This window comes from Mobula hypostoma, chromosome 2, assembly GCF_963921235.1.
Source record: "Mobula hypostoma chromosome 2, sMobHyp1.1, whole genome shotgun sequence".
Lineage (NCBI taxonomy): Eukaryota > Metazoa > Chordata > Chondrichthyes > Myliobatiformes > Myliobatidae > Mobula > Mobula hypostoma.
Window position 1 is genome coordinate 139,009,893 of NC_086098.1, and position 21,980 is coordinate 139,031,872.

Here is a 21,980-nt window from a genome sequence, read left to right on the forward strand (position 1 = left end):
CTAGCCTCTGTAGTATCTACAACATTTTCAGGGAGTGGTGTCTCAGAAAAGCATCAAGGACCCCCACCACCCAGGACATGCCCTCTTCTCATCGTTACTGTTGGGAAGGAGGTACAGAAGCCTGAAGGCACACACTCAGCGATTCAGGAACAGCCCCTTCCCCTCTGCCATCCAATTTCTACATGGACATTGAACCCAAGAATACAATCTTACTGCTTTTTTTAAGTTTCTAATTTTTGCACTACTTATCTTAACTATTATATATTTTACACACACACTTACTGTAATTCAGTTTTTTTTGTTTATTTATCATGTATTGCATTGTACTGCTGCTGCAAAGTTAACGAGTTTCATGACAAATGCAGGTGATATTAAATTTGATTCTAATTCGTAACATAGTTTGATCCAAGCTTAGAAAATTGAATTCTCACAGCAAAATTTAGTAATTCCAGATGAAACTTGGCTCCTAATATAAGAACAGAAGGGTTGCAAGACCTGACCAGCAAGTGGGGACTCTATTCTCTGAAATTTGGGAACACAGGCTGTCCCTGCAGAGTTCCATTTTTAGATATCCATGTCAATTTTGTCCAGAAGTCAGAAAGTACAGAAAGGTCACTCAAAATGGTACCCACACCTCCAGCGTATTGTACTGTACTTTTGAATCCAAATGCATTCGAATGGAAAATCCTACAAAAAGGAGTTGATAAGTCCCAGTCCATCACGGGTAAAGCCCTCCCCACCATAGAGGACATCTACATGAAGCATTGTTGCAGGAAACCAGCAACCATTATCAGGGTCACCCTCTATCTAGATCATGTTCTCTTCTCACTGATGCCATCAGGAAGGTGGTACAGGAGCCTCAGGACTCACACCACCAGGGTCAGGAAAAATTATTACCCGTCAACCATGAGGCTCTCGAACCAAAGGGGCTAACTTCACTCAGCTTCACTTGCCCCAGCTTTGAAATGTTCCCACAACCTATGGACTCACTTTCAAGGACACTTCATCTCATGTTCTTGATATTTATTGCTTACTTATTATTATTTCTATTTTTTTGTAGCTTTCTGGTAGTCAAAAAGCTAAGAACGACTAAAAACGCAACTAAAACACCTTTTAAGAGGCAAGTTGTGTTAAATTATCGCCGCAAATAGTGAAGGGGGCAAGCAATGGCAAGGCGAGTTTGGGGGGGATGAGTCGAGATGGTGTGCTGCAGAATTATTAACAAATGAAGTCCAATACCCCTACAGCTGCCTGGATGCAAGGTTAGATTGCCCTGAGCGCCAAGCCAGTTTGAAGGCCTTGAGTGTGGCTTCAGGCTGGGTGATGAGATCTGAGCCTAGAGCAAGTTGCTGGGCGATGTGGTCTAGGCCCCGAGCCCTTCTCAGTAGCCAAGTCCTAGTGCGAGGTACAATTCGCAGTTTAGATAATTTAAAATGCCAGTGCAAATTGGAGGCAAGAGCCAATTTTGCTCGCTCTTCGCGATGTTCAGTCCTCCCTTCAGAGCACCAGAGCCTTTCGCTGAAGTTGTTCCCAGGTACAATGCGAGGTACAACATTGTTTGGTCAATTTAAACGTCGGCCCAGATAGACTGAAAAGACAGGATGTCGGGATCTAAGGTGAGAGCCAATTTTGCTCGCTCTCCACAATGGTAACTCTTCCATGGGCACTGAGGCTATGAAGACTGCCCCAGCTGCTATACTCCATGTCAGCTAATATGATGAATTGATAAGCGAAGCTTTCGGCCTACTCCAGGGTTCGAACCCGAGGATCAATTTTTGATTCAGATTGTTATTGTTCGCTTCAATTTTTTTTCAATTTTTTTTCCTTCTCTTGCATATCAGGTGTTGGTCTTTTAATTTTTTTAAATGTCTTTTTCTTTAATTGGATTCTTTCGTGTATCTTACTTTGTGGCCACCTGTGAATGAACATATCAAAGGTTGTATAATTTATAGAGTCTTTGATAACAACTGTACTTTGAACTTTGTACTTGCATAGTTTGTTGCCTTTTGCACACTGGTTGAATGCTCAAGTTGTTGCAGTCTTTCACTGATTTGATTATGGTTATTATTCTATTATGGATTCATCCCACAGGAAACACAACCTCAATTGTTTACGGTGAAATATATGTACTTTGACAATAAATTTACTTTGAACTTCAATTAGAAGGTGGTAAATCTGTGGAATTCATTGCCACAGACAGCTGTGCAGGCCAAGTTATTAGACATATTTAAAGTGGAGGCTGATAAGCTCTTGATTAGTAAGGGCATCAAAGGTTACAGGGAGAAGGCAGGAGAATGGGGTTAAGAAGGAAAATAAATCAGCCATGATCAAACAGTGGAGCAGGCAGAATGGGGTGAATGGCCTAACCCTGCTCCTATACCATATGGACCCATTGGATGGATGATCATTTAAAGTTGGGTACTGCGGTAATTCGAATTGCACAACTATCAGTTTCTTTGTGGAACTTTACTTAAGAAAAGATTCCACCTATGAAAATCCTAGAAGATAACTAGAAGGAACCAATAACTTGCAAATTCATTGCACAGCACAGTGGAATTTCAGTGCACAGTATCATCCATAAAAAGGAATTCCTCTGCTGTTACTTAAAGTCAGGCAGTGCTAATGGAGGGAGAAAATCTGAGCCAATATCACACGTGAACGATTTACGGTAGAAACGGCCAGTTCTGCTACAGACAGAAAAAGCAAGTTACCTTAAGTTGCACAATTCAATATTGAGTCCACAAGGCTACAACGTACCCAGAGGGAAAATCAGGTGCTATTCTTCAAGCTTAGTTCAAGCCTCATTTCACGGTGCAAGAGGCCACAAAGAGACGTCAAATTGAGAGCGGGATGGAGAATTAAAGAGGCGGACAACTGGAAGCTTAAGTCACCTCTAAGGACTGAACAGAAGTACTCTGAAAAGTGTTCGTCAAATCAGCATTCAGTTTCTTCAAAGTAGAAGAGGCCACTATGTGAATAGTACTCTACACTGAAGAATTACACATGAATCTTCATTTAAAGGGCTGTTCGAGTCCTTGTACAGTGGGAAATAAAAAGGTGAAAGGACAGGTTCCATCTTCTGTTACTGCACAGGAAAGTGATGTAAGAGAGAGAGTCAGAGTGAACCAGCAAAAGCTAATGAAAACTAATGAAATAAGCGAATGCATTGGCAGGAAAAATAATGAGATTTGTGTTCTTGTTCTATCTCTTTCCCAGTTCCAAGGAAAGGTCTGTGACCAGAAATGTTTCTTTTCCTACAGACACTGAGTGATCTGCTTAGTCATCCCAGTATTTTCAGCTTTTATTTAAAATTTCTAGCATCTATAGTTTTTTTGATTTTTTGATTCTTTGTTACATCTAGAACTTTCTGTCCTGTGATTAGGCGAGGATTAAATCGGGGGATTGTTGGGTAGTGTGGTTCAAAGGGCCAGAAGGGCCTATTCCACGCTGTATCTCAATAAAAAATAAATAAATAAATCCCAGCCGGCTTCTTATTCTCCACTCTCTATAAAACTAAACTCATTGAAAATTGGAATTATATCTTGCCGTTCCATTATTTTAGAGCTCCAGCGTTGTCAGCTGTGCCTTATATCCTACAAATCCCTCCTCTAACTTCTTTGTACTTCCACCTACACCACACCACACTGATCTGTGATTCTCACGCAATGCAATTTTGAATTATGCTTACGTGAGCATCTCGGGTGGCTTAGTCTGTTAAATGTTCTATTTAAATGCAAGTGTCCATTGCTTTTTATAGAATATAAACTTTGAAGTCTCACTTATGGTCACCAGATGCAGACCTTTCTTCAGCCCATTTACAATCTAGTTTATAAAAATAATTTATAGGTGTAAACTAAGGTGTAAAATAGGTGCAAAATGGTGGGGGGGGGCGGCTTGGGACTCAATGTTCTCATGGCCGTTTGCACAATTTATTTTTTTGTATGGGGGATGTCTGGGGTCTGATGTTCTTGTTGCCACTTGATCGATTTGTTTTTATTGTGGGGGGGGAGGGTTTGATATTCCCGTTGCAGCTTGCACAATTTGTTTTTATTGTGGGGGGGATAGGGTTTGATTTTCCCTTTGCTGATTGCACAATTTGTTTTTTTGCGTGGGGGTGTTTGGGTTGATGTTCTTGTTGCCGATTGTGCAATTTGGGTTTTTTGCACCGGGGGGGGGCAGTTTGGTGTTTTTCTTCGAATGGCTTCCATGATTTTCTTTGTTTTGGGACTGTCTGGAGAAGATGAATCTCAGAGTTGTACACTGCATACATACTTCAATAATAAATGTACCTTGAAACCATATATACCTTGAAGAATTACAGGATATTTCAAACTAATAATTCCAGCAACTAAGGTAAATTTATACAAAAGAACTAAGCTGAGCTGAGGTTTTTGTTCTCATTTGGTACGAATTAATTAATGTCACAGATTTCACTACTGTTAAATACTGAATGCTTATAAAAGTAGTCACAGAAGATTCAAGTGTTTAGGGATATGGATCTATATTAAGTACAATCAAAAAGATGAATGCTGTAGCTGGATGAAATTTGAAATAAAAACAGAAAATACTGGACTATTCAGTTGATTAGGCAAATGTATAAAAATATAGCACAAACAACAGTCCAACAAACGACCATATATGTCATTGATAGCCTCTTCTAATAACATAATATGAAGAGTCAGTTGGAGCTTACCATAAGTATGAAAGGTCCTTCTTTGCTCCTCAAACCTGAAATCATTAATATGGGCAGGTTCAGCATATCCAGACAGCATATTTCTAGGGGCAGCCATCTGCTGTGTCTTGAAAGGGTTCACTGGTCCAAACTGAAAAGATATTATATACTTGCAGTTAATTGTTCTGACTCAAAATACATAGCCTTTTATTCTAGTCACTGCTCTGTAATTTCAATAATAAGCATGTCATTTACTTAATAATTATACTAAAATATTTATGCTGAAATGTAAACTGAACATGAACTATCAAATTAGGACAAGAAAACCATTTAGTTAAAATGTATCTCTGTGAACAAAGAAAAAAAAATGTTCAGCAACTCCTTTCCAAGAAACTGAATTAAAAGAAAACATGCTCATCAGAATTTTGCAGCATCATATTGTTAATCAATTATCCATTGACTACAGAGCAGTGTTAGATACATCGATATCAAAAGCTTTTCAGTCTAGTTCCAAAATAAAGTTGCAGCAGTATTAAGGGGAAAAATATTGCCAAGTGGAATTCATGAACTATTCTCAAGCACAAGAAGAAAGTGAAAATAAGAGGGAAAAAGAATATTTGAATCTTCTTTGAACTGTTTCCGGTAGAAGGCTATACCTCGTTAAACAACAGTGACCAAAGTTATATGCAGTACCTCAGGTGTAATCTCATCTGTGCTTGGTACAGTTGTAGAAGGCTTCTTTTGCATAAACTCACATGAACTGCTTTCCCAATTACTTTTTCTGATATTCTATCTTTCATATTAGTGGGCACCTAGTTTCTTCTTAACCCCAGCAATCTGTAGTCTCTTTCTAGTTACGAAATGTCCTGCTTTTTGCTTCTTCATCCTGTGAATTACTGTAAAATCAAGGGACATGGGGAGTGCATGAACATGGTACTGAGGCCAAGACTAGTTCAGCCACAACAAAACACGTAGAGTACATCTGAAGTCCAAATGAGCTACACTTGTTCCCTATATTTTTATCTTATTTTCCCACAGGAGTGGATAACCACACATTTCACGCATTAACTTACATCACTGCACAAAGTTTTTGCATCATCCCCACAACACCTTGAGTCCTGATGAAGGGTCTCGGGCTGAAACGTCAACTTGTGTGTTACCTTTCTACCTATCTTTTGACAACAGCAGAGATGGCCACAATACAACAGATCCCTTTATCAGAGTCATCACTGTAGATTTTAAATAGTTGTGGTATCCCAGAGATTACAACTTAACCCATATTTCTGGATCTCAGTTGTGCAAGTCCTCTATCTATGCTGATATAGTATTCCAATGCCTTGACGTCTTAAAAGCAGGTTAAGGTTTGAAAGAATTGGCTAAACAAATTCTCAAAGGTTTTGTGAGCACATTTAAAACTACAGTAATAGTTAAAGATTAAGTATATTTCTCAAAAGTAAACTCAAGTAGATTCTCTCCTGGCACACAAAAAATCAGGTATTTGGACTGTGAAGCATGGTTATAATGTTAAATATTGCCTCATTCTTAACTATGTGGAAAATAATGGTTTAAAAAAAAAACCAGGAAATGAGTGAGGGAATGGGAGTACAAGCGTGCGGGAAAGGAACCTCTGAACAGTATTTTCGAACTTGGTTATTATGACACAAGCAGGTGCTTATCAACTTTGTTATGTCTAGATTCAGTTCAATGTTCAAAGTTCAAAGTAAATTTATTATCGAAGTATATATATGTCACCACATGCAACCCTGAGATTCAATCAATGTGCCGCCATGCATGGTCACAGAAATTATCTCCAGTGCTATTGCTACTTGGATTAAGACATATGAAATCAAAAAAACAGATTTACAGCATCCTTAATTTAAAAAAATCAAAATACTGGAAACACACAATACCATCTCATAAAAAAATACTTTTTTTGAGGCGGTATTAAGACAATTGATTCGGATAAAGCAATGGAACAAGATGACGCTGAACTTCAGTTTCCATCAGGATCGTGGCTCAGAGTTAGTTGTTTTTCTTTAAGTTCACAGGGATACTTTTGGGGATAAAGGAGAGTTAGGGGTCAGGTTAGGGTTTAAGGACAATGATGTAGGCCTCTGCTCTGCTTTCAAAAGTCAGCGACATGGGTGGGTGACGAAGGACACTTGGAGTCTACACCTTGCTCTGTGCTCAAAGGCCAGTGATTTGGACATATGACGAAGGACATCCGTGGATGTCAAGCTGTCCCAGGTCGGTGGGCGCTAGGAGTGATCATCAGTGCAAACAGAGGTACGAGGGATGGTCATTTGGAGTTCAAACTTGGAGTTCAGGATCCCATTATCAATTAGTCCGGGGGTCGATACTGAGGGTCAATCAGAAGTCCAAAAATCATAGCCTGATGGCTGAAACCTAGAGAGGGGAGTTGGGAGACCCAAGACCGGAGGTCTGTCCTGGAGATAAGAGGTTTGTGAGTGAGAGAGCAAGAAAGTGCATGAGAGAGATAGATAGATATTGATTGATTCTGTATTACTCTGCCAAGCTATGCTATGTGGGCATGCTATGTTGTCGCCAGAATGTGTGGCCTCCAATACATCCCTTGGTTGTTAACAAAGACAATGCATTTCCCTGTATGTTTCAATGCATATGTGATAAATAAATCTAAATTTGAGTTTGGATGTTGCCTACATTGACTTTGGTAATGCATCTGAAAAGGTCTCTCATGATAGACCAATCCAGAGATCAAGTGTATTGGTAAGCCTGACACAAAACTGAGGGTAGTGGTGGAGATGTGGTTTGACAGTGGCCTGCACTGCTCTACAAGAATCTGTTACTTGTAATACACACTCAATGACCTCCTTTTTCGTTTCAGTTGGTACCTAATAGGGTGGCCACTGAGTGTATTTTTACATGTTCATGGTCTTCTGGTCCTGTACCCCATCCAGTTCAAGGTTTGACGTGTTGCGCGTTCAGAGATTATAACACACCACTGTTGCAATTCATGGTTATTTGAATTACTGTTGCCTTCCTGTCAGTTTGAACCAGTCTGGCCATTCTCCTCTGACCTCTTATTAACAAGGCATTTTCGTCCACAGAACTGCCACTTACTGGATATTTTTTGTTTTTTTGCACCACTCGCTGTAAACTCTAGACACAAGCCCTCTGCTCCACGTAGTCTCGCCTACCTGCATCTAGACCACAATCCTCTATAACTCTCTCATTCATGCACCTATTCAAACTTCACTTAAATATTACAATTGACCTTGCCTCATCAACGTCTTATACAACTTCAACATACCAACTCCTATACTCAATGCCCTGATTTATGAAGGTCAATGTGCCAAAAACTCTCTTCATGATCTTATCAATCACACTCATTCCACACCCGTACCGCCCTCAGCGTGAGGAAGTCCCCCTCAGATTCCCTTTAAAATATTTTACCTTTCACCCTAAACCTATGCCCTCTAGTTCTAATCTCACCCAACCTGAGGGGAAAATAACCTGCAAGCATTCACCCTACCCATACCCCTCATAATTTTGTATGGTTTCATAAGATCTCCCCTCATTCTCCTGCTCTTCAATGAATAAAGTCCTAACCTATTCAACCTTGCCCTATAACTCAATTCCTAAAGTCCTGGCAACATCCTTGTAAATTCTGTCTGCAAACTTTCCTGTGGGTAGGTGACCAGAAATGCACACCTCCAATTTCGGCCTCAACACTGTCTTATACAACTTCAACATTCCAGCTCCTGTACTCAATGCCCTGATTTATGAAGGCCAATGTACCAAAAGCTCTCTTTATGATCCTATCAACCTGCGCTGACATTTCAAATAAATGATAGATTTGTCCTTCCTCACACCTCAGAGCTTTATTATTCACTGTGTAAGTCTGGTAAGTCTAAGAGCAGCACTTCACACTTGTCTGCATTAAATTCCATCTGCCATTTTTCAGCCCATTCATCTGGCAGGTCCAGATCCAGCTGTAAGTGTTGATAGTCTTCCTCACCATCCACTACACCCTGATCCTTGGTTCATCCGCAAATTAGCTGATTCAGTTTACCACATTATCATCCAGATTGTTGACATAGATGACAAACAACAATGGACCCAGCACTGATCCCTGGGGCACACTACCACTAGGTCCAGGCCTCCAGTCAGAGAGGCAACCATCTACTACTATTCTCTGGCTTCTTCCGCAAAGCCAATGGTGAATCCAGTTGACTACTTCATCGGGATTTTCTCAAAGGCCTTGCCAAATCCACGTAGACAACATCTATCATCTTTCCTTCATCAACCTTCTTGGCAACCTCCTCAAAATCTCTATAAGATTTATTAGACATGACCTGCCACACGCCAAGTCATGTTGACTATCCTTAAGCAGGTCCTGTCTATCCAAATAATGATTTTCCCTGTCCCTTAGAATACCTTACAAAAATTTACCCAAGACTGATGTAAGGCTCACCAACCTATAATTTCCCAGCTAACTCATACAGCCTTTCTTAAACAGCAGAACAACATTAGCTATCTTCCAATCCTCCCACACCTCACCCTAAGAATGTTTTAAATATCTCTGTGAGGGTCTCTGTAATTTCTCCCACAAGGTCCGAGGGAACATCTTATCACACCCTGGGGATTTATCCACTCTAGTTTTCCTCAATATAGCAAGCACTATTACCTGACCAACATCTGGTAATATGACCTCCCAACTCTTGCACAATTCCTGAGGAAGTAGAGGCATTGGTGAGTATTTATGGCCTTGGCAGCTACATGGTTGAATCAGGACAGGGTATTGGAGATGTTTACTCCTATGAACTTGAAGCTCTCGACCTTAAGTCTGTTGATGTAGATAGAAACATTTGCACCGCCCCCTTCCCAGAGTCAGTGATCAACTTTTCTGTTTGGTTTTCATTGAAGGAAATGTTGTTGTCATGACACAACGCCACTAGTCTCTTGGTCTCCTTCCTGTACTCCAACTCACCGTTGTTTCAGATGAGTCGTGGTATCATCTGCAAACTTGTAGATGGAGTTAGAGCAGGATCTGAGTGAACAGTGAGTAGAGTGGGGGGGGGGAGGAACTGACACCAAGGATAATTGCGGTGGAGGTGTTGCTGTTCCTTACTGATTGTGGTCTGTTGGTCAGAAAGTCATGATCTGGTTGCACACGGAGGAAAGCATCAACTTCCAGGTTGCAGAGTTTAGTGATGAGCTTGCTTGGAATTAAGTATGAAAGGCAACACTTGTAGTCAATAAACAAGTCTAACGTAGGTGTCGTTACCGTCCAAATGCTTCAAGATGAGTGCAGGGCTTGGGAGACAGCATCTGCTGTAGACCTGTTTCAGCAGTAGGAAAATTGAAGTTGGTCAAGATTTGTCTGGAAGGCTGGAGTTAATGCATGCCATGACAAGCATCTTGAAGCATTTTTATGATGATAGACGTCAGAGTCACTGGACATTAGTCACTGAAGCACATTACTTTGTTTTTCTTAGGTACTGGGATGATAGTGGTCTTCTTAAAGGAGATGGGAACTGCAGGTTAAAGCAGAGAGAGGTTAAAAATGTCTGCAAATATTCCCGCCAGCTGATTTGCAAAGGATCCAAGGACATGGTCAGGGACACCATCCAGGCCCAGATGCTTTCTGCGGGTTCACTCGCAGGAAGATCTATCTTATTTCCACACCGTGACTGTGTGCTTAGGTGCACTGGATGCTACTGGGGTGGGTGATGACATACCCATTTCCCTTCTGTTCAAACATCCATAGAATGTATTAAGCTCATTGGGAAAAGATCTGCTGTTTTGTTGGCCCAGGCATCGGTAGGGAGTGGAACACCCAGTTCATTCATGGTTTTGTTTGGGAACACCAGATTGTCCTCTTTGGTATACAGTCCTCAACACAACTCCTCACGCAATTTTTCCACAACACGCAATTTTTCCACAACACAGTCATAAGTAGGCAACCGCTTGTTCTGAGACAAAGCATTCTGATTCAGGAGGATCTCATGAGAGGAAGCATGAGCCTCCCAATAATTTCCCTGACTAGCCCTCTGACAATTTTATGCTTTAATAAGATTGCCTCTCATTCTTCTTATCTCAAATGATTCAAGTCCCAAAGTGTTTTATACAGCACAGGTTCAGGCCCACTGGCCCACGAAGTCCACGCCATAGGAGAAGAATTAGGCCACTCAGCCCATTGACTCTGCTCCACCATTCTACCATGATTGATTTATTCTCCCCCCAACCCCATTCTCCTGTCTTCTCCCCATAACCTTTGGCATCCTTATTAATCAAGAACCTATCAACCTCTGCTTTAAATATACCCAATGGCTTGGCCTCACAGCTGTCTGCCAATTAATTCCATAGAGTCATTACCCTCTCACAAAAGAGATTTCTTTTCACATTTGTTCTAAAGGGACATACTTGCATTCGGAGGATGGGTCCTCTGGACCTAGACTCACTCTCTATAGGAAACCTCCTCTCCACATCTACTCCATCTCGGCCTATCAATATTTGATAGATTTCAATGAGATCCCCTCTCATTCTTCTAAACTCCAGCAAGTACAGGCCCAGAGCCATCAAACACTCCTCATAAGTGAAACCTTTCATTCTCAGGATAATTCTCATGAACTTCCTCTGGACCCTCTAGAATGCCAGCACATCCTTTCTTAAATAAGGGGAGCAGCAGTTAGAGTGATGCTATTACAGCTCAGGGCATCAGTGTTCAGAGTTCAATCCTGGCACCCTCAGTAGAGAGACTCTGGTACGCACTGGCTGTGGAACACGTGGGTTTCCTGCAGGTGCTCTGGCTCCCCCATCCCCCCACAGTTCTAAGGTGTAGCATGTAGGTTTATTGGTCATTGTAAATTGTCCGATGACTAAATTAGCATTAAATTGGGATTGTTGATTGTTGGGGTTGCTGGGGCAGTCGGCTCAAAGAGCTGGAAGGGCCTCTCCAGCGCTGTATCTCTTAACAAGTAAAGGAGCAAAGATTGCTCACAATACCTCAAGTGTGGTCTGACCAATACCTTATAAAGCCACAGCATTATATCCCTTGTTCTGGTTCTCTTGATATGAATGCTAACATTGCATTTGCATTCCTTACCACCAACGCAACCTGCAAATTAACCTTCAGCGAATCCTGCACAAGGACTCTCAAGTCCCTTTGTACCTCTGATTTTTAAATTTTCTCCCCATTTTGAAAATATTCTACACCTTTATTTCTTCTACCAAAATGCATGGCATACACTTCTCTACACTATATTCCATCTGCCACTTCTTTGCATACTCTCCTAATCTAAAGTCCTTCTGCAGACTCCCTGCTTCATCAACACCTTCTGCCCCTCCACCAATCATCGTATCGTCCGCAAACTTAGCCACAAGGCCATAAATTCCATCATCCAATTCACTGTCATGTAACAGTCCTAACACCAACCTGCAGAACACCAGTACTCACAGGCAGCCAACCAGAAAAGGCTTCCTTTATTCCCACTCTTTACCTCCTGCCAGCCAGCCAATCTTCCATCCATGCTAGTATGCTTTCTGTAATACTATGGGCTTTTATCTTGTTTAACAGTCTCATGTGCGGCACTTTGTCAAAGTCCTTCTGAAAAGCCCATCTCAGGTAAACAACATCCACTGACCCGCCATTATCTATCCTGCCTGTTACTTCCTCAAAGAACTCCAAAAGATTTATCAGGCAAGATTTCCATGCCGACTTTGGCCATGTTATCATGTGCCTCCAAGTACCCAGAAACCACATCTTTAATAATGGACTTCAACATCTTACCAACTATTGAAATCAAGCTAACTGGCCTATAATTTCCTGTCTTCTGCCTCCCTCCATTCTTAAAGAGTGGAGTGACATTTGCAATTTTCCAGTTCTCCATAAGCATTCCAGGATCTAGTGATTCTGGAAAGATTACTACTAATGCTTCCACAATCTCTTCCGCTACCTCTTTCAGAACGCTGGGTGTAGTCCATCAAGTCCAGGTGACTTATCTACCTTCACACCTATCAGCATCGCAAGCACCTTCTCCTTAGTAATAACAACTACACTCACTTCTGTCCCGACACTCTCAAATTTCCAGCATATTTCTGCTGTCTTCCACAGTGCAGACTGACACAAAGTACTTAATAAGTTCATGCACCATTTCTTTGTGCCCATTACTACTTTTTAATGTCATTTTCCAGCGGTCCAATAAAAACCCTCTCGCCTTTCTTTTACTCTTTTTATATCTGAAAAATCTTTTGGTATCCTTTTTGATATTTTTGGCTAGCTTACCTTCATATTTCATCTCTTCTCTCATAATTTTTTGAGTTGCCTTCTGTTGTCTTTTCAAAGCTTCCCAATGCTCTATCTTCCCACTCATTTTTGCTATATTGTATGCCCTCTCTTTGGCTTTTATGTTGTCTTTGACCACTTGTCACCCAATGGTTCCCTTATTCTCCCTTTAGAATACTTCATTTTGGGACGTATCTGTCCTGTACCTTTGAATTACTCCCAGAAACTCCAGGCATTGCTGCTCTGCTACCATTCACGCTAGCATGACCTTCCAATCTACTTCGGCCAGCTCTTCTCTCATGTGTCTACAGTTCCCTTTTCTCCACTGTAATACTGATGCATCTGATTTTACCTTCTTTCTCTCAAACTACAGGGATGATTCTATCATATTATGATCACCGCCTCTAAAAGGTTCCTTTACCTTAAGTTCCCTAATCAAATCAACCATGATACCAAATTAAACAAATCCTATCTGTTTGCACAATCTATTTCTCTCTATTCCAGCTTTCGCTGTACCCCTCATTATTTTGTATACTTCTATCAGGTCATCCCTCAGCCCCGAGTACTCAGATAAAACAATCTAAGTTTGTACAAACTCTCCTTATACCTATTACTGTCTGGTACTACCTCGATGACCCTCTTCTGCTCCCATCTCAAAAGCCTCCATATCAGCTTATCTTGTTGGAGGATAGTTCCATACCCGGTATTATTCTGGTGAATCTTCTCTGAATCACCTGCAATTGAATCAAATCTTTCCTTAGATAAGGAGACCAAAGCAATGGTGGACCTAATGTGGCATATGGATTGCAATTTTGCTGCTGTTACAACTCAAGTCTCTAAAAGCAATTCAGCTGTAAATTGTCAAAATGCTGTGAGGGCAGTATGGGTGGAGCCTTAGAATCCAACATCTGATATTTAGTTTCCATACACAGCCTGCAGCAGTCAGACCTCATGCACAACTGAACCCAGAGCTGCAAATTGTGCTTGTGCAGTATTCTGCTCATTACTTCTATGATATCCACATAGAATACCCACTATTCCGTATGGCAATCTGTATTTACACCTCACCAGTCTTGTTTTTCATGTTCTGTATACTCCAAATCTATCTTGGTCTGCTTTGCATTTCACTCCTATATAATTCCTCCTGTTTCTACACAACTGTTTGTTTTAATGGTATTTGCCCCACCCATACAGTTTGTTTCTCTTATCCTTCTTTCACTATTTCCTTAAATTCTTCTCCACATTAGCTCTATCAATACCAGATATGACTTTTACACATTTATCTCACATTCACTAATTCAATACTTCAAACTATAATTTTCAGTCTAACTCATACAATGCCCAATGCCTACACAAAACACAACCAAAAAGATGCTTTGTCACCATAGTTCCTAAAGAAATACAGAAAACAAACATACTGAGATTTCCACAGTGCCTCAGCAGACAGTCCTAGATACAGAATTCACCAGCTCTAATATTATTCAATTACAGGACCTAGAACTCTTCTCCATGGACAATGGACTAGTTTTCTCTTGAGTGAACTCTGCAAAGACTTATACTACGGCAATCTTCATTTTAACAATTGTCCAGAGGAAACATCTCTAAATGTACTAAAACAATACAAGTAACCAAAACTAACTATAAACACAGGAAAAATTTGTTACTATTTATGAAGAACAAATTTGATATAGAAGTTTGTAAATTCTAATGATTCTATGAAATCCATAACTAAACATTCATGCCATGCTACTTTAATTGCTTTTTCTCAGAATTGAACTTTTGCCTTAAGTTTACTGTCTTGTGTTAGTAGTCTAGAAAAAAGTAAGCAAGCGTGAAGTTGCTGAACTACATTTACTGAACTATTTAAGAATCAATATGATGCAGCAACTTTCTCAATTGTACCAAATATTATTTTGCTCCAAAATTTCACTAGGTGCAAATCCAAGAAACATCTGTCCCCATGTGCACTTTAAATTTAACTTACAGCTATTAAGCACTTAGAATAAACAAATAGAAAACTAAGTATCAAAAACACACACAAAATGCTGGCGGAACTTTTAGCAAGTCAGGTAGCATCTATGGAGGGAAATAAACAGTTGACATTTCGGGTCAAGACTCTTCATTAGTTCTAAATATCAGCAAGACTGGAGTTAATTGTTATATACATCATTTATATTTTTAAGACTATAAAACTTAAATACAACTATAAAACTATTTTCGTCTCATCTACACTAAATATTATAACATGTGATCTTTGACCTTTGCTATTTTTTGCTATATTCATAAGGCACAGGAAATCAATACTCCCAAAAATCAGAAATTCAAATCAAGCCAATAAAGGGAGCCAGTAGTAAGCAAAGTTGAAAATCCATGGACAATGAGGTTAATTTTGAGGAAGGTCGTAATAAAGTTATGGGAGCTGGGGAGGCTGGCTGGGTCAGTAGCATCATTATTGAGTGGTAGATGAGAAGAAAGGGCATGCAGAAAACCTACAGCTAAAAGAACAGTCTGGAGAAAACATTCGTAGAACTGGAGTGGCTTCAGAGATTGGGAGGGAAAAGGCAAGACCATGAAAGCTTTAAAACAAATCTGAATCCATGGGTAACAAAAACCATTTCACCAGAGCAATGGCAGATGTTCTAATCATTTGGAAGGTAGCAGTTTGGATGCGAATTACAGAGGTTTTGAAGTTTACTGAGCAAGAGAATGGGGTTGCTGGCTCTTAAAATACTCAAGCAGTTGAGGTTAGGGTAGGAAAAAATGAAGATGCTAGTGTCCGCTGTTTACAAGCAGGTACAGTAAATCACAGTATTGCTTTAAACAAAGAGTCTGCTGCATACAAAGATATTAGGATGTCATTGAGTTATTAAGTCATACAACACAGAAACAGGCTTGATGACTCAACTTATTCAAGTCAACCAAGCTAGTTCCATTAGCCAGTGTTTGACCCATATCCCTCTCAATCTTTCCTGTGCGTTTACTTATTTAGCCTATCTATGCCCCTCATGATTTTATACACATCTAAAATCTCTTACACTCCATGGAATAAAATGTAAACATGCCCAATCTCTCCCTATAACCCAGTCCCTCAAGTCCTAGAAATATACTTTTACATCCTTTATGCACTCTCTCAAGTTTATTGGCATCTTCCCTATAGCAGTGTGACCAAAACAGAACACAATACTCCAAGTGCAGCCTCACCAATACGTTGTACAACTGCAGTATAACATTTTATCTTTGAAACTCAATGCCCTGACTGATGTAGGACAATATGCCAAAAGCCTTCTTCACCACCCTGACTACCTGTGATGTCACTTTCAGGGAACTAAGTAATTGTACTCCTGGGTCCCCCAGTTCTAAAACACTCCCTAGCGCACTATCATTCACTGTGAAAGTCCCACCCTGGTTTGACTTCCCAAAATGTAAGACCTCGCATTTACTGAATTCAACTTCTTTTGCATTCCTCAGCCCACTTTCCTACTTGATCAAGATCCCACCATATTCCTGATAACCATCTTCACTATCCACAATACCACCTATTTTAATGCCAGCTGCAAACTTACTAATTAATCCCATACATTTTCATTCAGACAAATGGGCCAAGAACCAACCCCTGAGGCACACCATTAGTCATGGGCCTCCTGTCTGAAATTCAGCCTTCCACCATCACCCATTACTTCCTACCATCAAGGCAATCCAAATAGTTAGCTCTCCCTGGATCCCATGTGATCTGACCTTGCAGAGCAACCTACAATACAGAACTTTATCAAAGACCTTGCTGAAGTCCACGTAGACTACATCCACCACACTGCCCTTATCAACCTTCTAGGTTATTTCCTCAAAAACTCAATAGGGGACTTCCGGTAGCGCTCATGGAGTGAAGTCGCGTTCTTGACTCGCTCCATTACCTCTGAGTTTTTTTTTCTATGATCAGCTATACTTTAATTAACCATTAAGGTATCAACTCTTACAATACTTTGAATTAAATTGAACTCTCTGATAACTGGATGGAACTTAGATCTGCTATGTCTAAGAACGGGAAAGACGGCAAGGATGGTAAACCTCCGGTTAAACCGAAAGGCATGGATTTTCCTCCGACTGAATCACCGGTGACTTTGAAAGCTATATCGGAGTTAATTCAGCGGGAAATTTCAACCTCTGTTAGGGAGATGATTCGTACGGAAATTGCAGGTTCTGTTATGGACCTGATTCATACGGAGATCTCAATTAATCTCCAGAAAATTGCCGATTCAATCGATAAGATGCAAACATCCATTGCGGAACATCAGTCGGCTATATCTGATCTTCAAAAATCTGCGCAACAAAGTGAGCTTAAGATGGGGAAAATCGAAGAAATAATTAATGTAATGAAGAAGAAACTTGACTTTCTGACTTTTAAAAACTCTGACTTGGAATCTAGGATGCGTCGGCAGAATTTACGAATGATTGGGGTGCGTGAAGCTGTTGAATCTAACAACCCCATGAAGTATTTTTCTCAACTTTTAAAAGATGCATTCCCTACTGTATTTCCTGACCAACCACCGCTACTGGATTGTGTTCACAGAATCCCATCACACTCGTCTAGGTCAGATAGACCTAGGCATGTTATTTTACGTTTTCATTACTTTCAAGATAAGGAGAGACTGTTTCGATTCGCTCGATCTAAAGGTTTTATTGATTTTTCGGATCTTAAGTTCCGATTCGTGGAAGATTTCAGTAAACCAATCTGGGACCAACGGGTTCGCTACAGATCTGTGATGTCGGAATTCTATAAGATGGATTTAAGACCAGCGCTGCTGTACCCTGCACGTCTAAGGATTCGCATGTCAGATGGAGTCCTTCGTTTTTTTGATTCTCCATCGGATGCCCAGAGTTATCTGGATCAATTGTCACCTTCAACATCTTAATTGCTATTTTTTTTAATTATCTCCGTTGATCGGAGGCTGTGAATTGGTTGGTTTTAACTTTTTCGTGCCCTATTTGGGCAGAAAAGTTTATTTTTTTGATTTCTTAATATGGTTGCTAAACTTTCTTTTTAACTGCGTCATTTCTTTCTTTTCCCAGGGGATTTTGGGTGGTTACTTCCTGTTTGTCATCTTACGTATTTCCTGTGTGGCCTTAAATTTTGTAGTTTTTTAAAAATTTTTATTTTGTTTTACTTTTTATAACTAGTTTATGTTAATAATCTTATTTTTTCTTGTTGTTTTTTTGTTTATTCATGGGTTTGGGGTTTATTGTGGTTTTTTTTTAATATATATTTTCTGGCTTTTGTTCTGTTGTGTGTGTATTTTAATTGAGTTACCTTTTTTTTACTTTTTTACTGTTTTACAATTAGCTGATCTTTTTCATATTTATACCTTTTTTTTAGGGAGCGTATACCGGAAGTCATGGGGGTAGTTTTAGCGCTTGCTTCTTTCCGGCGGGTCTGCTTTAGATTTTGCCTTGGGGTCTTGGGGCGGGGGGGGGGTGGTGGGAGGGGCTTCACGTTTTAGTTTTTTTCTCTTTGGGCTATATACATTATTGAAGTACTGGTTGCGTCCTTTTTCCCGGTATCTTTTGTATGTTCTGTTTCCTCTCCGGGTTCGTGGGTCGAGCCTATCGTCAATCCCCCTCGATGTGGGTTGACTTTAGGATTTATGGAGTCTATTATTAATTTTGTCTCCTGGAATACTAACGGTCTTAATCATCCTATTAAAAGGAAAAAAGTTTTTAAAGTGTTCCGGAGACTTAAAGCACAAATTTTATTTTTACAAGAGACCCATGTACGGAGGGGGGACAGACTACGTTTTTTTAAATTCTGGAAGGGGCAACAATTTCATTCGAACTTCAATGCTAAGATTCGAGGCGTCTCTATTTTTATAGATTCCTCAGTTACTTTTATACAACAGGATATTATTTCTGATCCGAATGGTAGATTTTTATTGGTTAGTGGTTTACTATTTAATAAAAAAGTAGTTTTGGTTAATGTTTATGCTCCTAATATGGATTGTCCGGAATTTTATAAATCATTGTTTAATCAGTTTCCGAATTTGAACGAGTTTTCATTGATCTGGGGCGGAGATCTTAATACCTGTTTGTCTCCAGCTTTGGACCGTTCGGCTCCTTTACGGACCTTACCTAATAAATCTGCAACTTTGATTAACTTTTTCCTTTCTGATTCTGGGTCAACGGACATTTGGCGTTTTCTGCATCCTCAGGAAAAAGATTTTTCCTTCTTTTCACATGTTCATCATTCCTATTCAAGAATTGATTATTTTTTTATTGATTCTCGTCTTATTCCTTCAGTGATTAAATGTGATTATGATTCTATAACCATTTCGGATCATGCTCCACTTAAGCTTTCTATTAAAATTATGGTCAATATACAAAATAATAGACAATGGCGTTTTAATTCGCTGTTGCTTCAGGATTCGGACTTTGTTAACTTTATGAATGAACAGATTGAGCTTTTTTTTTACAATTAATCATACAGAGGATATCTCGGTTAACACTCTTTGGGACACTTTTAAAGCCTATATTCGTGGTCAGATTATTTCGTATTCTGCTGCTTTGAGGAAGAAACAGAAGCAGGAGGAGATGGCAATTGTGGACAAGATTAAAGAAATTGATAAGAAATATGTTATGGCTCCTTCTGAGGAGTTATACAAACAAAGAACTGAACTTCAAATGGAACACAGTTTATTAATATCGTCCTCGATTGTAAACCAATTAAAGAAAACAAGAAGTGAATTTTATGTTCACAGTGACAAAATTGGCAAGCTGCTGGCTAATCAATTGAAATCTAATTATGTTAAATCTCAAATCAATCAGATTTATGACCAAAATGATCGATTGATACTGGATCATGTGGGGATTAATCAAACCTTTTGTGATTTTTATTCTTCTTTATATCAATCAGAGTCTCCTCGAGATTCTAAATATATGAATGATTTTTTAGATAAGTTAGACTTCCCTAAGATTTCACAGGATATGTCTTCTATATTAGATACTTCCATTACTATGGATGAGATTAAGAATGTTATTTTTTCTATGAATCTGGGGAAAGCTCCTGGCCCGGATGGGTTTACCGTTGAATTTTATAAATGTTTTGCTTCTTTATTGATCCCTTGGCTCTGTAGGGTCTTTGAGGCTTCTCTGAAACTTGGTAAACTTCCTGAATCTTTTAATAGAGCGTCAATTTCTTTAATACTAAAGAAGGATAAAGACCCTGCTCAATGTGCATCTTATAGACCAATATCTTTATTAAATGTTGATTCTAAAGTTTTTTCTAAGTTATTAGCAAATAGACTAGAAAAAGTACTTCCTTCTATTATTTCGGAAGACCAAACGGGTTTTATTAAAGGTCGTTACTCTTTTTATAATATTCGTACATTGTTAAATATTGTTTATTCTCCCTCACAAAATGTTCCTGAGTGTGTTATTTCTTTAGACGCCGAGAAAGCTTTTGATAGAGTAGAATGGCCCTATTTATTTAAGGTGCTTGAAATGTTTAATTTTAGCTTGAAATTTATATCCTGGATTAAACTGTTATATCATTCCCCTGTAGCCTCAGTCCGTACTAACTCTTTAAACTCACCTTTTTTTCCTCTCTTTTGAGGTACTCGACAAGGCTGTCCTCTTAGTCCCCTATTATTTGATATTGCATTAGAACCTCTTGCAATTGCTATTCGAGAATCTTCAAATATTACTGGGATAACTCAGGGATTAAAGTCCCATAAATTATCACTCTATGCTGATGATTTACTGTTATATATTTCTAATCCTGAGAAATCCATTCCTGCTGTTTTAGAGTTATTAGCACAATTTGGTTTTTTTTCAGGTTATAAATTAAATCTTAGTAAGAGTGAACTCTTTCCGATTAATAAACATCTTCTCTTATATTATAAATTTCCATTTAAATTGATTGATAATTATTTTTCTTATCTTGGGATTAAAATTACTTGTAAATATAAAGATTTATTTAAGATTAACTTTTTACCATTAATAGACCATATTACTCAACTTTCATCTAAATGGTTTCCCTTATATTTAACTTTGATTGGTCGTATTAATGCAGTTAAGATGTTTTTTTTGCCAAAATTTTTATATGTGTTTCAGGCATTACCAATTTTTGTTCCAAAATCTTTCTTTGATAAAGTTGACTCTAAAATTTCTTCATTTATTTGGCAGAATAAGAATCCGAGACTGGGTAAAATACATTTACAGAAAGCTAAGAGAGATGGAGGTTTAGCATTACCTAACTTTAGATTCTATTATTGGGCTATTAATATTCGACATATGAAATTTTGGTTACTTGATCAGGATATACTATCTATTCCTAAATGGGTAGCATTGGAACTACAATCTGTTCAGGGTTATACACTTGGCTCTATTTTAGGCTCCTCTCTCCCTTTTGATTCGAAACGCCTTAAGCAGGTCTCTAACCCGATAGTTAAATATGCTTTGCGCATTTGGTTTCAATTCAGAAAATTTTTTGATCTTAATCAATTCGGGTTAGCGATTCCTATTTTAGGTAACATTTTTTCCTCCCTCTTTTACGGATCGCGCTTTTCAAACCTGGAAGACTAAGGGTATTTTACGGTTTTTGGATTTATTTTTAGATGGTTCCCTTATGTCTTTTGAACAATTATCTAATAAATATAATTTATCAAGAATACATTTTTTTAGATACTTACAAGTTAGAAATTTCCTAAGTACTATACTTTCTTCCTTTCCAATGCTTCCTCCTACATATATTTTAGATTCGATAATTAACCTCAATCCATGTCAGAAAGGTGCATCGGCTATGATTTATAATATTATTATGAAACTTAGGAAAGCTCCATTTGATAAGATTAGGGTAGATTGGGAACAGGAATTGGGGCTCACCATTTCTGTGGATGATTGGGGGCAGATTTTACAATTAGTTAATACTTCCTCTATTTGTGCTAAACATTCCCTAATTCAATTTAAAGTGGTTCATAGAGCACATATGTCCAAAGATAAGTTAGCGCGTTTTTACTCGCATATTAATCCTTTTTGTGATAGATGTTCAGGGCA

At 39.1% G+C, this 21,980-nt stretch overlaps 1 protein-coding gene across 1 annotated transcript in view; it reads right to left on the reverse strand.

Annotated features, from left to right (window-relative positions):
- The window catches only part of cdc40 (cell division cycle 40 homolog (S. cerevisiae)), a 154,239-nt gene that overhangs the window by 105,813 nt on the left and 26,446 nt on the right, over positions 1-21,980 (reverse strand). The window contains exon 3 of the mRNA XM_063040770.1: positions 4,694-4,823. Within this exon, the coding sequence (XP_062896840.1) occupies positions 4,694-4,823 (130 nt within the window). The remainder of the gene's footprint in view (positions 1-4,693; positions 4,824-21,980) is intronic.